Source organism: Tinamus guttatus, unplaced genomic scaffold (assembly GCF_059628265.1).
Source record: "Tinamus guttatus ecotype Peru unplaced genomic scaffold, ASM5962826v1 Tinamus_guttatus_pri_ptg000652l, whole genome shotgun sequence".
NCBI lineage: Eukaryota > Metazoa > Chordata > Aves > Tinamiformes > Tinamidae > Tinamus > Tinamus guttatus.
This window is the reverse complement of record NW_028289186.1, coordinates 1,443,423-1,465,745: the sequence shown is the minus strand read 5'-3', so window position 1 is coordinate 1,465,745 and position 22,323 is coordinate 1,443,423. Positions and strand designations below refer to the sequence as shown.

Here is a 22,323-nt window from a genome sequence, read left to right as displayed (position 1 = left end):
GCTCAATGCAGCATCTGCAACTCCACAGAAAAATCCTCCCCTTAGTGCTGTATTTAAGAATTAACTTTAGGCTTTTTTTTAGACCTAAGTAGTCCCAGTCTTCCACAGTCATGGTGTAGAGGTAAACAAGAAAAACAGTCACATTGAAAAACTAGTTCTCCTTTTAACTCATATGTAAAAGAGGTTCTCTGTCACTTTTAAAGCAACTTCCTTCCCCCAGCTTCCAAAGAGTTCAGTGATACTGGGGGGGTGGGCAGTATAGGGCTAGATTGAGATATATTGAGAAAAACACTGAAGGATAAATCAGATTATTGTAAACGAATGAATAACAGGAATATGGCTATCATTTCTTTTCTTTCAAGTCCTAAATATCTCTAGTAACAGTTACTGGAAACCAACTACGAGAGTAGCAGTGGAGTTGATGCCTTCAAACGAGCTAGCACAACACGTTTCACATCCCTAAAATCCATGAAGAACTGAACTCCAGAGCCAAATGCAATGACATCAACTGAGAAATTCACTGCTACTCAGTACTTAACACACTAATGTGCTGACTACACACATTTGTAGTAGAATTGTGGAAAGAAAGAAGTGACATGACTATAGAAACCACACATAGCAAAAACAGCCCAGAGGGCAGCATCCTGAAACAATCTGCTGGGTTTTTTTTTAGCTAAGAAATATTGAAGTGGATATAAGTTGTACACGAAATTCAAAGGGATATTTTGCTGAGCAAAATAGAAGCTTTTTAATCAGGCTACTGGTGGATTTTTTCATGACATTGGAACATATGGATTTGAACAACAATCCCTTTCAGAAAGTCAGTATCTCTTAATGTTATTTGTGATTTCCATGGATCACCAGCTATGAAAATAACAAAAAGAAAAATTAAATATTTAAGACGCCTTCACCCAATACAATTAGCCAAAAACAGCTGGAAATTCAGCTGAATTAACTGTACAAAATAGGGTGAGCTGATGTAATCCAGAAGCTGCATTACTATTTTAGACTCCCCCCTGCTCTGCGTCTCTTCGTATTGCAGGCCATAGAGCTGCAGTTTTTTATTTATATGGACGGAGCTTTTAGTCTAGGACAACACACTGTATGCATACAACACAGATAGCAGCAAGGTAACTTTCTTTTTCGTTTTGTTTTTGTTTTGGTGAGTTCTTTTGGGAAAGTGAGAAGGTGCTTCGGAGCTCTGAAGAGGTGAGCGTGGTCAGAACTCTTCATGGACATTACGTGCATAGTCCATAAGTTTGCTGCCAGTGAAGTATTCACTGTATTTCAGGATCTCCTCCAGCTCTAAGTGATGGTTTTGATTTTCATCTGCTACTGCAATCATTTGCTTGGCTTCATTTAGGGCATTGTACTCATTCATAGGATCCATATATTCCTAAAACAAGAGACAATCATTTTCACTCACTAAATACACTTTTCCACAAAGCAGAATCGTAAACCCATTTTAAACTACCTGGCAAACAGATTTAGAGGCAAAAGTCCTTGAAATGAAACATGTACAGTTGGAAAAACTTGAAGTTATTTCAAGTTGATGATGGATATTTTAGTTCATGACACAGAAGAATTATTAGAGATTATTTTTACCTTCACTTTCTACACATAAAACCCTGTAAGTGTTGTTTTATAAAACATTATAATTAGAACAACACCTGAACATATATATATACTTTTTTGAAAAACTTCACAGATAAAACAGCTATTTTTAGGAAAAAAAAACTCACTGAAAATGCTATTAGTATTTTGCCTATGTCTGAATGTTTATATGTTTACCAACATATATTAATCAACACCTCTGATACCCATACAGAGGCATATTAATAAGGTTAGGAACTTTAAAATTACACTCATCTTTTCTCGTGAAGGACCATTTTTTTACAGCTTATCCTTTCACACTGCTTACGCTGCAGTTTGAGTGATCGTAGGCAAAGCACTCAGAAAAGAGAGCTAGAAATGAGCCACAAGCCTCTTCCACTTGCCACCCAACTGCCACAACCAAAAATGCGTTGGGCTACCAAATGTGTTGGTTGGTAGACTCTTCTATAGAGAAGTTTACCATAAAAAGTCTTACTTCTGTCAACAGAAGTCCCCAAAAAGCTACAAACTAGGACCCGCACTTGAAAATTTAACTTGTGCTAAAAACTGAACACACTCTGAACACGTCTGTTATCTTCTAGGCTAGTGGGACACCAGGGTTTGTTGGTTTTTTATTTTTCATGAATGTACAGATTGGCAATTACTTCCTTTGGAACTGAAATTATGACTCATTGACCCATTAATGTGAAGACTCAATGAATTTTGTGACTTTCTTTTATGCCCTAAGTATCCACAACAGTGTCTAGATCACAAGAAAAATGAAAAGCATTACTATGAATAATAGTTATACTAGGAAACCTCCCCCTCCTCTTAAGAGGAAGCATTACACCCGCCTATAACCAGTATAGAAAGACACTAGAATCCAAAGGTCTTTTAAGTGAATAAACAGTGTTTTTAATTCAAATATTTCTGCATTTGAAATTTCTAATATAGTCTCAATCCTGAATTAGTAAACCATCTACTGTTTTGTAAAAAAATACTTGAAATAAATGGTTGTGGGAATCTTACCTCCAGCTCTTCCATTGTGACAATACCATCATGGTTAGCATCAATAACCTCCTCAAATTCCTTCTTTCTGTCTTTTACCCAATCGTCATCAATATCTTGAGCTTGCTGGTTCTCTACAGTGCCAACAGGCAATGAAATGAACTCGGAAAGCGTCAGCTTCTTATCACCATCCTGATCTACAACAGGAGCACATGGTGACCGAGTTGAAAAGCAGCTCCTTCAAGTTCATGGAAAAATAAGAAATTCCTTCACGTCAAAGATGCCACTGGTACAGTCTGCCTGCTTTCAGCAGCCCACAATCCTGCCTCTAGCACGGAAGAATAACTTGCACTTATATCTATGTGGGTAGCAGAAAACTCTCTGCATTATGATTCACCTAGTGTTTTAGAAAGCTAAAAAGCAATGTACTCAGTATACTAAATAAGTTTTGGTTGCTCATCCACGTGCTTAAGGTACTCTGGGCACTCTTCATTTTTATTAACCTAAAAAACATTTGTATTATTTCATTTTTATTAACTGAACCACAGAAAATTCCAATTAATATCAGCATCTGGGCTAGTTCTATATTTTCCTTACACATTTTGCTGAAGTTTGCATCCAAAAAAATGCTGTTAAGTAAATAACTCTCAAGAAAACTTGTTTGAAAATGGCATACCCAGATCTCGGATGATCTCCTTCACCATAAATTTAAGCATTCCCCTACTGTGCTCGGGATGAAGAAAGGACAAGAACTCTTCTTCATTCAGCAACAGATCAGGAGGTGGGTTGTCAGCTTGGTACCACCGATCCTTCAGGTTATCTAAAACTTCCTGTGCTAAAAAAGTAAGCAAGATTTAAACCATTGTTTTAAAACTATTCACAGTTCTTAAAATACAAAACTTGGTTATTCAACTGTTTGGTTCACAGGTATCTTTAAGTTATTTTGCAGTTCAAGAGGGAATGGAAGGTGGATGATGAAGGGAAACAAAGCGCAACTGGCTTGAATAGCCAGGAGATGAAATGCTAGAGAAGATTCTTTAATCAAACCTCAGAGCTGAAGTCAAGAGATGAAAATGAAGATTCAGCTCTACCTGCATCAAAAAATCAGTACAGGAAGTGGAAAGTATTGCAGAAGGAATCAAAAAAAATAGCTGCCTTAGGTAGTAACTATGACTAATTTGACGTTGTGCAGTACAACGTACTTAGATGCTTGCAAACTCCTAGGCCGAACTTCTAACATAACTACTGATAGACCTAGGAAGATCTGTGAAGCATTTTTTTTTTAGTGCTTTGTGCATTACAAAAGTTTATTTTACTCTAAATGAGAGTATTCTACTTTGAAAGTCTACCACAGATCACAAAAATATTGTTCTCCAACACCACAGCTCCAAACATAATTAAAGGGGCATGTTTTATCACCCCAGCATTACCCTGCCTTATTTTATTACTCCAACTTGGCATTCTTAATACATTATCTAAACCAGAACCAGTTGTAGCCCTGCTCAACTGCTTTAAGCTATGTACAAACTCAAAAGATTTGAAAATAGTTGACAAAATGATAGTGATCTACCACAAAGTGATGATAGAATTATTTATGCTACACACTTGTAAAGAACAAAGGTTGTTTTTTTCCACCATACTGCAATTTCAGCTAACAGTTTTACCCTCCGCCCCAAAATTACAAGAGTAAATTAAACATAAGAATATTTAATTTAAAATATGCCTAGTTTTTAAAATAATCACAAATACATCTCATGGATAACTGCTCCATACAAGGCTTCCAACTGGACAGAGTAGCTACAACAGTCAAGTTTGATATTAGAAAAGCTATGAAAATGTATTTTTCCTGTCCCTGCTCTTCCCTCTTTCCTTTACCGTATCAAAGGCTGAGAATTCAAGAGAATCTATTACCCAGAGACAAATTACGTCCTTAGTCTCAGAAAGATGAGCCAACATTTCTGGAAGAAATTCTCATTTTTTGGAATTAGAGATTTAAGAGAGGAACTTTAGAAAAGAGAAGATGCAAAGTTAAGCGCCAAGAAATGCATTTAGTTTTCTATTTACTTAAGGTCACAAGTACCTATCCTCTTTTCTAGCTAATTATCTATTATGACCAGAAAGTAAGCTCATTTCAGACCTAAGCCCTGCCAATGTTCTAATTATCGCTACAATTTATTGAAGGAAAACACTTTTGCTCAAGAAGCAAATGCTGAGCACATACAGACATGCCAGAAAACTCTTTACATTTCCGCTTCTCTCATTTCATTTCACATCATGTTGACAAGCACTTAAAGAGAATTTTTCCTAAACTCAACTGAAAAAAATCATTATTTGAAAAAGTTTCCGCTACGCGTATGTCACAGATTCGAAGACAGAACCACACACAAACTGCACATAGCATGAATATTACACACACCTAGAGGTCCTGAGCACAACCAAACAGGAAAGAGATACCTGCAGAAAGTAGTTAAAATATATATATATGTGGGCATTTTCTAAATGACACACTGGAAAAATACAGTCTGTGGTGCACCCTGCTATCCCCAAAACATTCTAGCAAATAAAAACTTGAAGCATTTCAGAAGTGCTGTAAATACTCTGAGGTACCAGTCAGGTGTTGTCAGATTAAGATCAAGATATCTTTCAGATTAAAAAAGTTTTTTGTTTTTTTGGTTTTTTTAAATAATCTGTTTTAAGCAGCTCCTTTGTGATTTGATGAGCTATAAGAGAACAAAGCAACAAGTGGTAGTATCTATAGTTTTCAACTCACTGTTACAATTCAAAGATATTTCTTCAAGGATTTTTTGGTAAAGATTCCTTCAGACTTATTAAGCATTCTGAAGTGAATTTGTTTAAAGTATTTACTATTTCAAGGGCACTAGCATATACAGAATGTGCAAGTGACTTGCTCACACTTACTTTGTGTTGTCAACCCCAGCTGTTCAGAAGTCACAAATCAAGCTGCCTTTTTTCTTCAGGCTGAACTGGAACTCAACTGTCAGTCATTAATTGAAACTGTAGCTACAGGACAACTTAGTTAACCACAGTCTGCCCCTAGTTTTGGCCTGGCAGCCAAACTGTGTTTTATTAGAGGTCAGCAGCAACTGCTGCCTAAGACTCAGACCATATGTCTGAGGATGTACATATTGAGTTATTTTATACAAAAATTAAAAAAAAAAAAACAGCAGCAAAGGACTTTCACACTGCAGTGAAGCTTGAAAAATAACTTTTGCCCATCATCCTCAGGAAGCGGTAGACACTAATTTGATTTTCCCAAACAATGCTCGTCAAGTAGGTAGAAAATTGGTGGTGTACAGACTTCCCTTATTCAGCAAATCTTTTATCTGATGAGCATTCCTGTAAACTGTAGCTAACCACAGTGCCATAGAACATGCTACACAGGTATTTTCCCTGCCATGAAATTCAAAGGCCGATTTGCATTCTAGTTGCTTTTTGATAAATGGAAAATATAACATAACTCACTTTTAAATGACTAATTCCTGCAAGGAAAGACCAGGGCTCAATGTTTTACTTAACAGTAAATTTAAATACTTTCAGATGGCGGCAGGGGGAAAAAAGTTACTCCTTGAAGAGTTACCATGTTTAGAACAAGTCAGATTCAATGAAAGTTTCAGAAGTGATAAGGAAGAAATGATGAATCTTGCTAACCTAAAAAGTCTTTCTCTCAACAGAGAACTTTTTAGATGTATGAAAAAATTGCTGGGCAAACTTCTGCTAGTATTTTCTAGCATGTTTTGCAATGCTTAAGCACACATCTACTTAAATACAACATAGCTTGGTAGCTGTACATCCAGTAGCCTCCAGTTTTAGGAGAGGAATTGTGTGTAGCCACCTCCTTTTCACTTTAAGCAACAGGGAACCTACTACGCCCAGCCAGCGGGCCGTGGATAGCACAATTCTGATTCATTCAGCAGACTGTTATACATAAATAACTGAAAAGTACTGAAATGTGCAATAAGAAATAAGCAATTTTCGGTGGTAAACACTTGTACCAAGAGTGTTTAGGAGCACAGACAAGAGTTCCAGAGAAACTTAGTATTTTATGACTTGTTAAGGGCTGAACAGCAGCCAAAACATTCTTCTCACAATAAGAACAGTTTTGACATTTAGACTTTAGGGAAGTAACGTATACTTACTTTCTTCATCAATTTTTAGCTCTTCATTGTTTCTGATCTTCTCTACAATTTCTTTTTCATTAAAGCCCTTACTTGCCAAAAATTTAACTTTATATTCATCCCAGGACACATGACCTGTAAGAGAGCCAAGAGCCACATCTCAAACATTACATAGTATTTTAAAACACTTAACTTTTGGCCTCATTTCCTAATGAGTTCAGCACCATAGCTATTACACTAACTTTTCTGAACAGCAAAATAACAAGTGCCCCCTGATTCACTTCATGTCTCCGTAGAGCAAATAGGTCTTGTGAAAATAATTCAGTGTATTTTCATGGTCCTCACCCTCCCATCCCTAGAAATATTAAGATTTCCTGTGTCTACGAGTGAAATTATGCAGCAGTCAACACACAGGACTACAATGCTGACTGGAACACATAATTTCTTTGCTCTGCTATTTTCTGCATCAATCTCAGTTACTGAGATCTAAAGGGTTAAAAGCAGTCCAAAGGAAGTAGGATTTATCACAGCATATCCAAAGAGAAGCCCGTTAGTTTGGCCGCTAGCAACTGACTTGAGATGTCACCAGGAGACTGGTGAATTCTTCATCTTACCATCACCATCAGGGTCTACGGCTTTGAAGTGCATTTTATTCTCTTCCACAGCTTCCTGGAAGTGTTCATCTGTCTTCTCCATGATCCAGCGCTGCATCTCTTTAGCGCTTATCTTTTTATCATTATTTATATCCACTCTGTGTAAAAGCAGACAAGCAGCCTCAGTCAAAAAAGACCCAAGCATCTAATCTGATAAATGATTTAGCTGCATTAGGTAGAGCAGTGTTAGGATTTTTAAATATCATATCTTTGCATATATGAAGACAAATACTCAGCATCAGCAGCTTTTCTGTAATCAGCAAGAAAACACTGCTGTGTGTTTTCCACACACTTACACTGCCACTGTTGTGGCAGTTTTCCACTTGTACACCTTGCATTCGGCCTGTGAACAAATGTGGGTTTTGATATAGAACAGGGCCTGTTAAAAAACAAGAAGATATAGCAAAGTACTTTCTCCTCAACATTTAAGTTTCTTTAGATCAAAGTCATCAAACTTATTACTTCCGACCTACATTTTACATCTGGATCACATGATAACAAACAGGTAACTAGCATCACATTTATCTTGAAATTTGAATCAGGACATTACTCCTCTAGTTAATGAAAGTGGAGCTTTTTTCCTGTTACCACAGTTCATAAGAAGTCTCGGATGACTCAGACTTTTGTGAATTAGCAGGTACCTACTACAGGATGAGAGCTGAAATCATTCTGGTGCCCATAAATAGCCCCTCAGCTTTTATGAAGGAAATACTTACAAGTGTATGAAAAACAATTATATGGTCCTGCATCAAGGCTACCATGCAAAAGGGACAGAAAAATTATATTATAGTGTGTCATAACCAACATCTTCCCATCAGGGAAAGCAGGATTACCAGGAATAATCAAAACTGCATTAGATTCTGCAAGGCAAGCCTGAAACTAAGAAAGGGGGAATGGGAAAGAGGGATATAGGTCTTGTCAAAACCACTCCCTAAGTGCAGTCTGAACACAGAGGCACAGCTGCTACATTGCAAGACAACTCTCTAAAGCATCACCAAGCTCAAGCTCTGCCTAATCAGACTGTGTGAGAACGAGTTCTGCCTTGGAAAGGATGCACTCCGGAATTTTACAGGAGGGAAAGAACCTATTTATCAATCTCTGCATGTAATGATAGCTAAGAGTTGTATTTTAGCCTGTGACTGATGAATGATCATCAGGGAGACACATTCAGCTCCACACACAAGATTTTTATGTTTCAGTCACAACTTAAAAAAAAAAAAAAAAAAAAAAAAACTGAAACAAGGGGGCTGCCTCTAAGTTGCTGAGAGGATCAGCAAAATGCAAATCTTAGAAGCAGGCTGTTCAGCTTTCAAACTCACAAAGGTCACACCATCACCACAAACACATCCTGGCAGAAAGCCACACACATTACATTACTGAACAAAGCTGCTAAGTCCAAGTGCAGAAGAAAGGTAATTTAATTTATGGAATTAGATAACTTAATTAAGATAATGGCCCCTCTAAAAGTGAGGCTCACCAAAATCTGAATTTTAGTACTCACTGTCATTTATTTAGTAAAATCAGTCATCATAAATCTGCTTCATTATTTTCAAGATCCTTCCACCTCCTCCCTTTCCATTGACCTCCTACACAGGACAAACTCCACCATAATGCAGGAGAATTTTCTATAGATCTCAGGCTAATTTAAACCATTTTGATGGAGAATACACTAAATGCTTAGTAATCCTATTAGATGATAATTTCTGCTTTGAATTGAATCCTTGATATCATATGGGCATGCTCTAGAACCTCAGTTTCCCTAACCAAAAACATGTGCAATTTTCTTTAAGATTTGAAAGAAAGTATTTCCACAGCAAGTGGGAGCCTATGATATACTTTTTCATACACCTTTTCATAAAAGTCCATTATATTTCTCCCTTTACTCACCCTTCAAGGGAAATTCTGGAATGCCACCAAATTCCCCAAAAATGTACTTCTAAAGTCATCATCTCAGGGAATGGAAGTTTAAAGGAGTATCTGAGTGAAGCTGACTTGAACCTCTAACTTCCTAAAGAAATCTGTTTCATAACAACCAGGCAGAAGTGAATGGAGCCTGTGATTTGTGAATGACAAATTACTAAACAACAGCTGTACATTTCCTGTAAACACATGGCAAAAAAGAAATTGAAAGCATTCTTAATATTTGTATTTGCATACATACTACCACTGAAGTGAATATTCATAAAGAACTTGCTCTGAATGGAAAAGACATCCTGGGTTTGCCTATTTGCTTTATTCAGGAGCACACTAGAAAAAAAACTCTGTGTTGCTATGGGTATTTTTTACTCTGTTTGCGAAACATTTGCAGGATTAAAAGCTTGAGCTTTCTCATGTTATCTCAGGTATATGCACACCCCACGTGACAATCAGCACTAAGAGCACCGATATAATCTAGGTCGTTCTGACAAAATTAATCCTCAATTGCAAAAGTACAAATAAAGCAAACTCTGCCATCTAGTGCCTGAAAGAACACAAACAATACACTAATTTGGGTTTCTTATTACCACTGCTTAAAGAGAGATTTTAAGCTCATACAAACCCTTCCTAGAAGGGCATTCATGCGAACAGTGTCTACGGGTGCATATATATAAGCATTTTTGCACCTTAAGGATACGAAGACAGAGCTTACAGTATGATGCACCCCTCTGCCCCTTGCCTAACATCGTTTTTGGTTATTACAAAACACTTGACAAATTCTACTCTGAAGTGCAGAAAAGCAGAACACACTTCCTTCCTTGGTAGATAACTTACTTTGAAAAGATGACCATGAGCTTCTTTCTGTTCTTTCTGGGTTCAGAATCTTCCTCAAATTCTTCTATCTCTTTTCCTAGAAAAACTTCTTGATGAAATTCTTTGTTAAGATGTCCATCCATTTCCATTTTGACTCCATTCAAGTGATCTGGAGGCAAGATCTCGTTCTCATCCTTAGCCTCAACTACCTTTTCCTTAAGGGCAGAATTGTTTGCAGGCCTTGCATAAACATCCATTAGAAGAAATACAAACAGAAGGGATAAATACAGAGATCCCAAACTGCAGAGAAAGGCCTGTCTTGACATCATTTTTCCTCTTGTTCAGATTCTTTGTCAGTTAAACTATTGGGATTGGAATAAGAGACCTAAAAAGAAAACAAATGAAATATATATATATAAATACACTCTAAAGCATATATGTCACTACTAAAACATGTCCTAACTAAGAACGTCAATACATACATCACAATAATTTTGTGTGAGCTACCAGCCGATGGAATTGCAACCCCCACTATGCTGGAAGATAAAATACTTACTTTAAGGGCCTAGTTCTGCTCTGAAAACCCTCTTAAGCTGTGGCATGAGCTGAGCTGGCAGCTTATAAACCCCAGGGACCCCCAGAGAGGCAAACAGGGAGCAAAAGGCACCCAAAGGAGAGCAGGGCCCCAGCCCAGGTGGGAAATGCCCCCTAAAGCCCCTTCCTGAGGGAAATGTGATTAAAAACACCACAACATAACGCTGGAATGCACAGGAAAGACACCCCTGGGGACAATTCTTGCATGAGCTGCTTGGGACGTCCAGGTGCGCAGACCGGAGGGAAAAAGAACCACAGCAGGGAGGAAAAAAAAAAAAAAAAAAAAAAAAAAAAACACTAATTTAGAAGCGCGAGTGATTCGAGGAGGCCCCGCAGGGCTCGCGCAGTGGAAGCCCCGGCTCCACCGAGGCGCTACCTGTGCGGCCCGCGGCGGCTCCTCATGCCCGGCCCAGCCTCGTTCCGTGGGGCCGCGGCACGGCGGAAAAACGTCAGCGGGGCGGCCGGGAGGACCCGGCCGAGGAGGGAAGGGAGGGGACGAGGCGGCGACCGAGGCGCTGCCGCCGCCTCACACGCCCGTGGGGGCGGGCGGCCGCCATCTTAGAGACGGGCGGAGAGACGCCGCGCTTTGCCTTCAGCCGCCGCTTCCGCCATTTGTCGGGAGGAGGGCTGTACGGCTGCCGCGGGCCCACGAAGAGGGGCGAGCAAAACACAGCTGCTAATAATCATGCTGATCACGGCAAATGAATGAATAAACAAGCAAACAAATAAATAAATATCAAAAAAGAACTGCGCTAAAACGGTACTTACTCCGGCTTCCCTTGCCCGGAAGCAAAATGGCGGCCGCCTCATATGCCCTGCTGCAAGATGGCGGCCGCCGTAAGCGGTGAGGTGGCGCCAGGCGCAACAGCCCCTCCCCGCGCCCTCCCCCTCGGGGGGCTGGCGGAGAGCGGCGGAGAGCGGCGCGGCGGGCGCTGAGTCGGCGCCGGAGGGAGCCGAGCATGGAGGGAGCCTAGGCCGCAGCGGGAGGCCAGGACGGGAGCCATGAAGAGGCAACGCGGAGGGCGGTGAGGGCTCCTGCAGGAAGCTTGTCCCCTCGTGGTAGCCGTAGCGGGGGGCGGCGCTCTCGCGCTTCCCGCCTAAACCTCGAGGCCTGAGGCGAGGACGGGGCGGCCGGGAGGCCGTGTCGAGGCGCGACTGCCATGAAGCTGCTGCGGCTGCTCTGTCGCCACAAGACGGCCCTGGGCCTGGGCACGCTCTCGCTCTTTGCAGCCGTGCTGCTCTACCTGGCCAAGTGCACCTCGGAGGGGCTGCGGCCGCCACCAGGGCTCCCTCACAACCGGCCTCCCCCTCCGCCGCGGGTGCCTCGGGGGCTGCAGCCTGCGGAGGCTCCTCCTGAGGCGACGGCCTTCCTGGCTGTCCTCATCATGAGCGGCCCCAAGTACACGGAGCGCCGCAGCATCATCCGCAGCACGTGGCTCTCGGCCGCCGCGCGTCCCTCGCACGGCACCGTCTGGAGCCGCTTCGTCGTCGGCACCGGCGGGCTCAGCGCCGAGGAGCTGCGGAGCCTGGAGCTGGAGCAGAGCCGGCACCGGGACCTCCTGCTCCTGCCCGAGCTGCGTGACTCCTACGAGAACCTCACCTCCAAGGTGCTGGCCGCCTACACGTGGCTGGATCAGCACCTGGACTTCCAGTTTGCCCTCAAGGCCGATGACGACACCTTCGTGCGCTTGGACGTGCTCGTGGAAGAGCTGAGGGCCAAGGAGCCCCGGCGCCTCTACTGGGGCTTCTTTTCTGGCCGCGGTCGGGTGAAATCTGGTGGCAAATGGAAAGAGAGCGACTGGGTCCTCTGTGACTACTACCTGCCCTACGCGCTGGGTGGCGGTTACGTTATTTCTGCAGACCTGGTGCACTACTTGCATCTCACCCGTGACTACTTGAACACGTGGCAGAGTGAAGATGTCTCCCTGGGGGTCTGGCTGGCTCCCGTTGACGTGAAGCGAGTGCATGACCCTCGCTTTGACACCGAGTATAAGTCGCGGGGCTGCAACAATAAGTACATAGTAACTCATAAGCAAAGCATCGAGGACATGCTGGAAAAGCACCAGACCCTTGCGAAAGAAGGGAAGCTCTGTAAGGAGGAGGTTAAGCTCAGGCTTTCCTACGTGTATGACTGGGGAGTGCCTCCCTCACAGTGTTGCCAAAGGAAAGATGGCATCCCGTGAACGATCCAAAATAGGAAAAGTCAAAGGACTTTCCGGGCTCGGTTACAGTCATGTGGGGACAACCCCGGTAATTTGGGCTCAAAATTACTCAAGGATTTGCTCGATTCACGATGTAACCCTGAAACTCCTAAGAGCTACTGATGTGGCATGACGTACACATGCAAAAAACAGAAATAGGAGGCAAAAAGAGAACATGGAGTGGCTTGCAGTACAGAAATGTAGGCAAAAAATAGGTCACAAAATACAGATAGTATGAAAAAATTGGGAGAGAGAACTTAGATATAGATCTGCTGGAAGATCTTTAACGGATTCTAAGATTTATTTGCTATAGGTCATGGCAGGTCTTTGTGCCATCTACGGGATTGGGAAGCCAACAGCTACTGTTTGATTATTTTCAAGGAAGAAGCATCAAGGCTTGAAGATTGTAATGGGACAGTAGATGGGTTGCTGTTGCCAGTGGGCACAGGTAGCCGGTAATAGACATAAGCATCTAAATAAAGGGAACAGTTTTGCACAGGATATTCAAGTTAGGGAAAAAGAGTGTTCTTCGGAGAGTGTTCAAACCTACAAGAATGGAATTGTTAGGGTAACTGGTCTCTATTTTATTTGGGTTGTTTTAAAGACATCCTGTATATAAATTATCTGGCAGCTACAGAGTAAGTTTGTATTTGGAAAGGTGGGTGGATTATGGTATTTTGCAGAAATAAGACTCTATTATCTTCATTTGGGATCCAGTAGTTTACGAAGCCTTCGGTTGTTAGGCTTAGGTTTTGCTCTTAGCTTACCCTCCAAACAAACTGCATATGAAGAAACATTTTACTTTTGAAACAATAAGTAATCCTCCTGAGTACTATGGTCAGATGTTGTAGACCGGTAGCTTTATATTGTTTTGGATTACTTCTGTAAATATAAATTAGCAGGATTAGACTAGTCGGGGGGTAATTCAGAGTTTTAGACACGTCCATCCCAACTTGTGTACCTCAGCTGAGAAAATAAATCCCATTTGTAGCCAAGAGCAAGTAGCCACAGATCTTTCAGTATAAGCAGAGTTCTTTTATGTCTGAAGGGCATGTTTTTAGTGATCAGTTTTACTGTTTGTTGCACAGTGCACTTTTATACAGCTTTATTTTCCTTTTTTCCCTGTGCCAGTGTCTCCCTCTCACTTGCAGGAAGAGACAAATTGCAAAGAAAAAACAGTTAGTGCTGATGTCTTTCTGGTTTTGCTTTCTAGATCTGCACATTAACAATTTATGCCAAAGGAATCAAGAATATATATTTTTTTTGTTCTTGGATCTCTTGTTTTAATTAACTTATTGAGGATTAAGAATGTCTTTTGGAGCAAATGATAATTCTCTACTTTGAAAATTTGAATAAAGTCTTCAACTTCCTTCTAAAAAGAAAAAGCAAATTAAGATACCGAAAAATGAATTATTTTAGCATGTGTCCATTCTAATGCATGTTCATGTGTTGACAGGCAGGTGTGCTGTACAGCAAGGTGTGTTAATCTCAAACATGAAGTTACTATTTAACAAGATTACAATAAATTTAAATTGATTTTAGCATTGTAAAAATATCTACTTGCTATATCAGTTAAACTAGTATTTTGTGTATATATGTGATTAAGTGCTTATGACTGTGAGTATTTAAGTATTGAAAATGTATTATGTATAGTAAAACCAAGATTGTTAAATGTTTTACATTTGTTTAAGGAAGTGCTTTAAGGTCCATAAGAACTACATATCAAGCAGTGCTTGAATTTAGTGGTTCATTGTTCAAAATATTGGGATTTGAGTTGCAGATCCAAAATCTGCTGCATGTCTAGTGAGAACTCCTCATCCATTTATACCAATAGCTGCTTATAGAAGTAATTTACATTATTGACTTTGGTTAATTCTCCCCACAGTCCTCAAATAGCAGCTTAAAAACAACACTACTGTGATGCACATCTGTGCCCTGCGCTTAGCGGGCTGCAATATAAATACAGACATCTGCTCAGCCGCCCTCTGCACTGGTAGCAATGCAGGGGCATGGCTGTAAAGCAGCCAGAAAAAAGGATTTTTTGTCCCTAAACTATTGGTTCTCATTTACGCAGGATGTGGCCAACCCTTGTCTTTAAATGGTCTCTGGGACAAGTCTTCAGTGATGGATGTTTTTTTCACCCAAAAAAGGAGTCCCATTTTTCCATCCCATGTGAAAAGGAAGCTGGTTCAGAAATTATTCCAAGGCCGAAGAGTCTAAGGTAAATAAAGGCCAACTGTAGAGCACTGAGCCTAAGATGGGAAACTCTTCAGCTATATGACCTTTGCTGTTTCAATTCTAATACAAATGATCAAATTCCTTTTGAAGGGTACAGAGCGAGGGGAAAAACAACACAAATAACACAAGTCAAAGGAACTACTAAAGACAGGCTGGTGATCAGCCAAGCAAGATGCACATTAGGGTTTCTGCCAGTAGCCAAGGAAGTTGCCTGAAAACAGAATTCATGGATTACAGAAGAACACGGAGCCTGTAACAGATTAGAAGCTTAAAACTGATCTTTGGTGTTCTTAGTCTCACATTTAATTAAACACATGGCAGCCTCTTTGCTGCAATAGAAATTGGAGCATCTTGTGGGCATCAGTATTTTCACTAAGCAAGTCATCCTAAATAACACAGTTAGCCTATAGCTAACTTTTACCATTTTTAAATGAATTTTCATCAAAATTAAGATATTTTATGACATAAATTCTTTTTGCATTTTTGTTACAAAAAGTCACCATGAGAATTTTATTTGCCATTTCTTCAGAAATGCTTCTGTATTTACTATTGCTATCAAACCTTCAGAAGGACCAAACTCATCCGGAATTCCTCTCCTTTCCCCGTTCAGTCGCCCTGTGCAATCCAATCACTAGATGTCAGTATGTGCCTTTCAGAGCACCTAACAGCGAAAATTCCCTGGAAGACAAAAGAAACAGAACTCAAACCCGAGTAGCGTGGAAATACATTTGTTTATGACTAAAATCTAGCTATTTCTCTAATACATACTTGCTGTTTAAGAAATACTCATGTGGATGATGAGAGAGAAGAGGAAAAGCATTTTGCCACTATTGTTTGAAAATTCAATTCTAAGGGTATTGCTCAGTTCATGGCTGATAATGCTCTCCCGGGTCTTAAAAACACATCTTTGCAGAAGCCTTCCAAATACGTTGTGTGTTTTGCCCCATTTTGCTCTATTTAGCAGTAAAGTTTAGATACCATTTGGGAGCTACAGAGACTTGAGTTTACGGAAAGATAACTAACCGTGCCTGTTAGGAAAAAATGCAGCTTCCCTTTGCCAGAATCGTTGGATGATTTCTTTGTGTCTATGTATATTTGTGGGTAATGGGCCAAAAATTTTACATCAAAGGAGTCTGCTGTTGCTGGGGAGTTTCTGCCTTTTACAGCTTTTCAATACTGTGGACATTTTTTATAAAACAAAGCCAAACAAGCCCGAAAGCTGAAATGAACTCATTTCAATCAACGTTTTCTATGTCTTCATCAAGAAGTAAAGTTTATGGGTTTCATCAGCTGAAAATGCATTTAGTTGGAGCTGTCAGGTTGTTTTCTTAAGGGAAACCCTCCCCCCGAAGGCTCAAATAATTCTATTCCAAAAACCTTCATGTATGGCTCCTTCTCAAACCTCTGGTTTTGTCGAAGAATGTGTAAAAACATGACCTACTGAAAAAAAAAAAAGAATTATCAGCATACCAATCAAAGCAAGGAGCCTATCAGGTAAGTCCTTTCTAGGAAAAAGGAAATAATTACTCATTTTACTTAATTAATACATTCGCCTGGCATTGGAGACTGAGATTCAGAGAGTGTTAAGGTTGAAAACGCGGACTGTGGAATGCATTCCCCATGCCTACGTGGTATCGCAGGGGGAATAAATGTTGGTTCTAAATCAGATTCCAGAGCCTTTATTAATTTTGCACAGTGCCTGCTCAGTACAATAATGTCCCTGTGAGGGCAGCAGTGTTGAGAGAGAAATGACAGACACAAACACTGGACACAAACTGATGGACACGGAGGGCAAACGCAGCCAGAGGGGTCCTCACCAATGCTCCTGCACAGTCCCATGTGAGTCACGATACAGCAATATCAGTCCCTTTTATCCCTAGACACACAGAGACCGCATAAAATCCAAACTTCAGCCTCACTTTCTGCATTCTTTTTATTATTATTGGTTTTCAGTGAAAACACGGAAAAAATGTGGAAAATATCTAGACTGATTCATGTTCTAATGACAACTCAAAAAGCCACAGGCTTCCACATCCACCCCCTGCTCGATAGCCCGGCTGGCCCTGATGTCTGCAGGCGCCGAGGCTGTCGCCTCTGCTCTGCCTTAACGAGTTGGCTTTAATGAATATTAATCATCCAAAGCCACAAGCCCCACCTTGCGGTGGTCCCTGTAATTCCCTGGTTTGCTTTGCAGCCAAGAGAGGGGACCGTGGGTCCTCTTACAGCATCTGTTTATTTTCCAGGCAGTGGCTGATACACAGCATCGAAATCCCAAGTGCTGGACGAGTGGAGGAGTCCCCCACAAAGTGCCTCTAGTGCAAAGTGCATCGTGCTTAAACAACAGAAGGGACTGGAAAGTTCTGAAAATAAATCAGCAGCTCTGTCTTTCTTAAATAAAGGGAAAAGACGTCGCCGTTGCAAGTGATCAATTGATTTGGGCTAGTGCCAAACGGCTCCGGTTGGCTTTGAAGCATCATAGCACGAGACACTGCAAAAACATTTATCCAAAGCAGATCCTAGCCACAAAAGTTACAAATATTTACTTTGTGTATTTACTTTAGAGAAGGACTCAAGCCAGAGATAGTAGATCTTGATTGCAAACATACCAGCAATTGGGGTGCTAAGAATTGAAGCTTTGGGTCTAATCTTTCTGATCTTGTCTAATAAATTTGTCTTTCTTTCCATGCCTTGACCTCAATAAAACAAATATTTCATGCTCTGAAAAACCACCCTTGTAAATACGGCGTGCTGGACTCCACGCCTGAGTCCTTGGCTCTGCTAAGACCAAGGAAGCCAGGAGCTAACCCAGGCCTAGAATAATTTCTGTATCTTTTGTAACTCCTTAGATATTCGCGTGGAAGGACCCTCGTATGAGCCATTTTCTCAGCTATCTCTGCCCTCATTTGCAGCTGGCATTTGATACTCTCCAACAAGCAGCTTCTCTGTGTCCTTTCTAGAAACAACTTAAGTTCAACTTGATGTACACTGCAGAATATGGAAGATACGGAAGATAATTCTGTGTCTCAGTTTCCTCACCAGTACATTGAGAATTATAATATTGCAGGCAAAGTGGAGCAAAGTGACCAAGGGCCTTTGGGATCTTGGTTTTGCCTGGTCAAATGGAAGTCCTTAATTATCTCATGCTTTATGAAAGTCCAATCTGGCTTCTGAAAAGATTCATCAAAGCAAAGCGATTGGCAGAAGGTTTATGAGGACGGGGAAAGGGGTAAGAAAACAATAACTGAGATCTAATTTCTTAGGACTAACAGATAGTCCCGAGAGGACATAATTGAAGTCTGTAACAGCTACAGATAAGATCAGACTGAGTTACTATTTTCAGCTAATCTCAGACAGTAGGACTGGAGGCACCCAAATGAATTCTAAAACCTGAGACGAACAAAACACAGTGATCCGGAAGCTGCAGGGTCCTGGGGAGGGTGAAACAGCAGGAAATCCAGGAATACTGCAATTTGGCCCAACTAGCCACCAGGCAAGGATGTCCTGTCCCAGTTATCCAAAATGCTGGGGGTCGCTAAAGAAGAAAACGATGCCTTTTTGGGGAAGGACTGAGATGACAAGGAGGAGCCCAAAGGGGCAAAATGTCCTTGGTTTCCATTCTGTGACAGGAAGGACTTTATCCTCATGATGGTGCACCATAAAGCTCTCTGCATCCGACTGCTCCATTTGCTCTTGCAAGAAAAGCAGAGCCACGTTTAGCTGCTCTGAGGTGGCATCTTGGTCCATAGAAGTGGGCAACACCTGGATGAACTCAGTGTCTCCCCATGGAGAATTTGACCCACAAGGCAGTAGTCCCAAATGAGCTCCCATAGGAAACTTCCAAAGCCACTGGGGTAAGAACTAGTGAGACAAGTGCTGGAAAGATTTCATGACCTTAGCATAGAGACAAGATTTAAAGGGGTTTTTTTTTTTTGGTCAAAGGACAATCAAACATTGGGAGGGTCACCCAGAGAGTCACTTCAATCTCCACCCTTGAAAGTTTTCAAAATTCAGCTGGATAAAGCCCCAAACAACCTTGTCTGACCGCATAGCTGGCCCCGCTTTGAGCAGCAAGTTGGACAACAGACCTCCTGAGGCTCCTTCTAACCTCAGTTACCCTACAGTCCACAGCAAGGAAGCCTCCACTCACCCTTAGCATGCGAAGAAATCAGCCTCGGCCAGGTCAAATGACAAACGAGAGGTGACATCACCAGGCAGAGGAACGCTTGGGACACGTCCCATCGCTTGCGTTGCATCAGCTCCACGTTGGCCTGTGCATGGAGCACCCCACCCAGCCCATGCGGATCTGCTCACGCCCTACCTCTGACAGCTTATTTATGCAAAAGCATTTGTCTCTCAATGCTTTGCAGATGAAGCAGGAGATGAAAGGGCCGGCGTTTTCCTCCCACTGCATTCTCCTTCCCTGTTCAGACTTGGGATCATGTTGACTAGAGATTTCTTCCCAGTACAGGAAGTCAAGCTAACAAAACAAGGTTGTTTTGAAGAATCCCTGACGAGAACAGGCACGGGAGCAGGTTGGAGGTAGCTGCAGATTCCTTGACCGTGAAGAGCCTTAGATGCCATTAGTTGGGAGCAGGATTACTCCAAGTAAAGAAAGAGGGCCAGCTCCAGAAACATTACAAAACAAGGAAGGTTCTACCCTTGCAGAAATATTCAGAAGGGAGAAGTGCTATGAATAGGAGTTGGCTGGAAGCACTTCCATTTAGCTCAGGTATTAATGCCATCACCAGAGAACTTCTCAGGCTCTATCTATCCTCATCGTACCCATCAGAAAGGTCAGTGCTATGGAATAGTTAGAGGGAAGACAAGATATAGAGAGACCAACACAGCAATTCTACAGCTGTCAGGCTTGCTTTGCTACCCTCTAAGCTGAGCCACGTCTCCGTGGTCCTACCTAAGCTCCCTAAGATGTTGCAGCATCTCTCCTTAGGCTGCAAAGGAGCAGCTTTGAGGTGTCCCACACTCCATATCCCCATTCCTTGAGTTATCCTCTTATGTTCTTTCCTCTCCTGACTGAAAACAACCTGTTTTTCATTGATTTCTTTCTAAGCAAACATGAAACCTCTTCCACGTAATCAGAGTTTGTTTATTCCTCCGCTTCCCCTTTCATGTGAGGCCTATGGCTTTCCAGCTCTTTCCAGGCATCAAACACTGATTTCACTTGGCTTTTGTCAGTAAAATGGACTGGAACAGAGAGTCACAAACAACTAGATCAGTAACACTCTTGTTTACTTAAAAGGCAGTTACATTTTTTTTTCTGTAACTGTTTAACTTTTGAAATCCAATTCTTTTTTTTTTTTTTTTTTTGCTTTTAGATATATTTCTCTCTCTGCCTTTACACAAGAAGAAACTGAAGGAGAACCAAAAAATCAAGATGGAAATTAGGATAAAAGGATCACTTAGTGATGACTGATGGGTGGGAATCAACCCTGCAAAAATCACTTCTGCATTTCCTGGCACTGTGTTTTTAGTATTGAGCACATATCGAGCACTCACACCTGCATTTGCAAGCATGGCCCTTATTTGTGAATGAAGCCAGACAGCCAGAGCAACAGGGAGGGTTTTTATGTTCTTTTCTAGGCAAGTCCACAACAGCAGCTATTCAACATCAAGTCACTAGGGCTCTAAGTATTAGAAGGCCAAAGGAAAAGTGCCTCTTTTAGGCACTTTCTTAGCATTCTTAATAGCTGATGGAGCCAGGCTGTTGCCTCCGCTTCATCTTAGCTGCATAGCAAAGCTGATGTGTTACCATCCATTACCCAGCTCAAAACCAGCTCCAAAGATCCATACATTATACACTTTGGGAGCTTACTGATGAACACCTCCCCTTTCTGAAGCTTTCATATTTTCAAAGGACATTTTCTTGTCCTTCGGGAATGTTGGAAAGAAAACAGTGTTGTCAATAATTGCGAACTGTGTGTACTGATTGTGATATTTAATACTTGATTGCAACTGCCCTGGCGCTGAAACCATCATACCCTGGCTACAAAAGACCCTAGTGTCAGAAATACAGTAGAGTTTTTCATGCCAGCTGCTGTTCTGGGTTACGGCTCCAGTCTGGCTGCACTGCTCACTGAAATATGTTATTAGAAAATTAAACCAACAAAGACAACGTTACAGCAATGCTCTGCCGGAGCCCAACCCGCAGAGGGCTGGGATATTCATCACAGAGCAGGGACTTGTATCCTAGGTCAGTCTGGATGGTTTCTACCCTGCCTAATCCTGCAAAATCCCAAGCAATGCCCTTGTTCAAAGGCTTCCTGATGGCACTGAGCATCACAGTCCACTCAAATTCACACCATGCTCACTCTGGTCACTACAGCTGGTGGACAGGACTCTCTTATCCGAAATAAAACCCACCAAAGAGTGCTGAGATTTGGTAATCAAGCAAAAGAGGAGACATTTCATCACCCTATAGACTGGACAAAACTGATCTACAAGTAGGTGTGTGCTCAGCCTGGGGGCTTCCTTTGCTAAGAAATAATCTGTTATCAAAGAGAGGTTGGGTCCTGGGGGACTAGATCAGTGTCTGATTAGTAGTTCCTCTGCCAAAAGCAGACATGATCAACCCATTTTCCAGTCTGACTTCTTTGGAAACACCGTATTCCGTAATTGCTTTTTTGCTGTGTACTTCCCTGTACAAGAGGTGTAAAAACAGAAGGAGTGAATGCAAAGGGAATGCAAAGTCTTGCGGTCATTAACACTACTATGCTTTCTTCCTCTTGCCTCCTCATCCCAGCCAAACCTCCAGCAAAAAGGCAGAGGCTGGCGAACCTTCCAGCAGGAACCAAAATCCCCTGGATAAGGGTTTATGGACAAGACCACGACGAGCAGCGGCCTCTGGCCCGGCGGTGCTCGCGGGCGCCAGGGTAAAGCTCTGGTTTTACATTCATTTCCTACTCCCGTCTGTGGTCGAGTCCAAAGCGTGCGCTGCATGGGGACATAGGCTCAGAGAGCAAGAATGGAACAACAGCGCTGTGTGTAAACCACTCCTTAAAAGACACCCCCTCCAAAAAAGACAAAAAAAAAGAAAAAGAGAAGAGAAAGAAAAGCAACCGTTTTCTCTGTGTGGTTGCTGTTGCATGGATTGTAATCAAAGAGAGGACAAGATAAGATCAGCGCAGTCAAAACAAACTGCAGAAGCTCAAGGGC

At 41.8% G+C, this 22,323-nt stretch overlaps 2 protein-coding genes across 2 annotated transcripts; one reads left to right on the top strand and one right to left on the bottom strand.

Moving 5' to 3' along the window:
* Window positions 1–581: 581 nt before the first annotated feature.
* Window positions 582–10,449, bottom strand: SDF4 (stromal cell derived factor 4). Its single transcript, XM_010216221.2, has 6 exons — window positions 10,142–10,449; window positions 7,352–7,488; window positions 6,759–6,872; window positions 3,278–3,436; window positions 2,623–2,798; window positions 582–1,396 (listed from the first exon to the last, which is right to left on the bottom strand). The coding sequence occupies exons 1-6, from the start codon at window positions 10,447–10,449 to the stop codon at window positions 1,220–1,222; spliced, it is 1,071 nt and encodes a 356-aa protein (XP_010214523.1). The 3' UTR covers window positions 582–1,219.
* Window positions 10,450–11,628: 1,179 nt separating this feature from the next.
* B3GALT6 (beta-1,3-galactosyltransferase 6) lies at window positions 11,629–13,089 on the top strand. Its single transcript, XM_010216228.2, has one exon. The coding sequence runs from the start codon at window positions 11,875–11,877 to the stop codon at window positions 12,895–12,897; it is 1,023 nt and encodes a 340-aa protein (XP_010214530.2). The 5' UTR covers window positions 11,629–11,874; the 3' UTR covers window positions 12,898–13,089.
* The last annotated feature ends 9,234 nt before the right edge of the window (window positions 13,090–22,323 follow it).

Coding starts and splice junctions, on each gene's coding strand:
- SDF4 (XM_010216221.2), bottom strand. CDS start 10,449: ATGATGTCAAGACAGGCCTTTCTCTGCAGTTTGGGATCTCTGTATTTA. Junction 3,437..6,758: donor GCTAAAAATTGATGAAGAAA/GTAAGTATACGT, acceptor TTACTTTTTTAG/CACAGGAAGTTTTAGATAAC. Junction 2,799..3,277: donor GGAGATCATCCGAGATCTGG/GTATGCCATTTT, acceptor CTCCTGTTGTAG/ATCAGGATGGTGATAAGAAG.
- B3GALT6 (XM_010216228.2), top strand. CDS start 11,875: ATGAAGCTGCTGCGGCTGCTCTGTCGCCACAAGACGGCCCTGGGCCTG.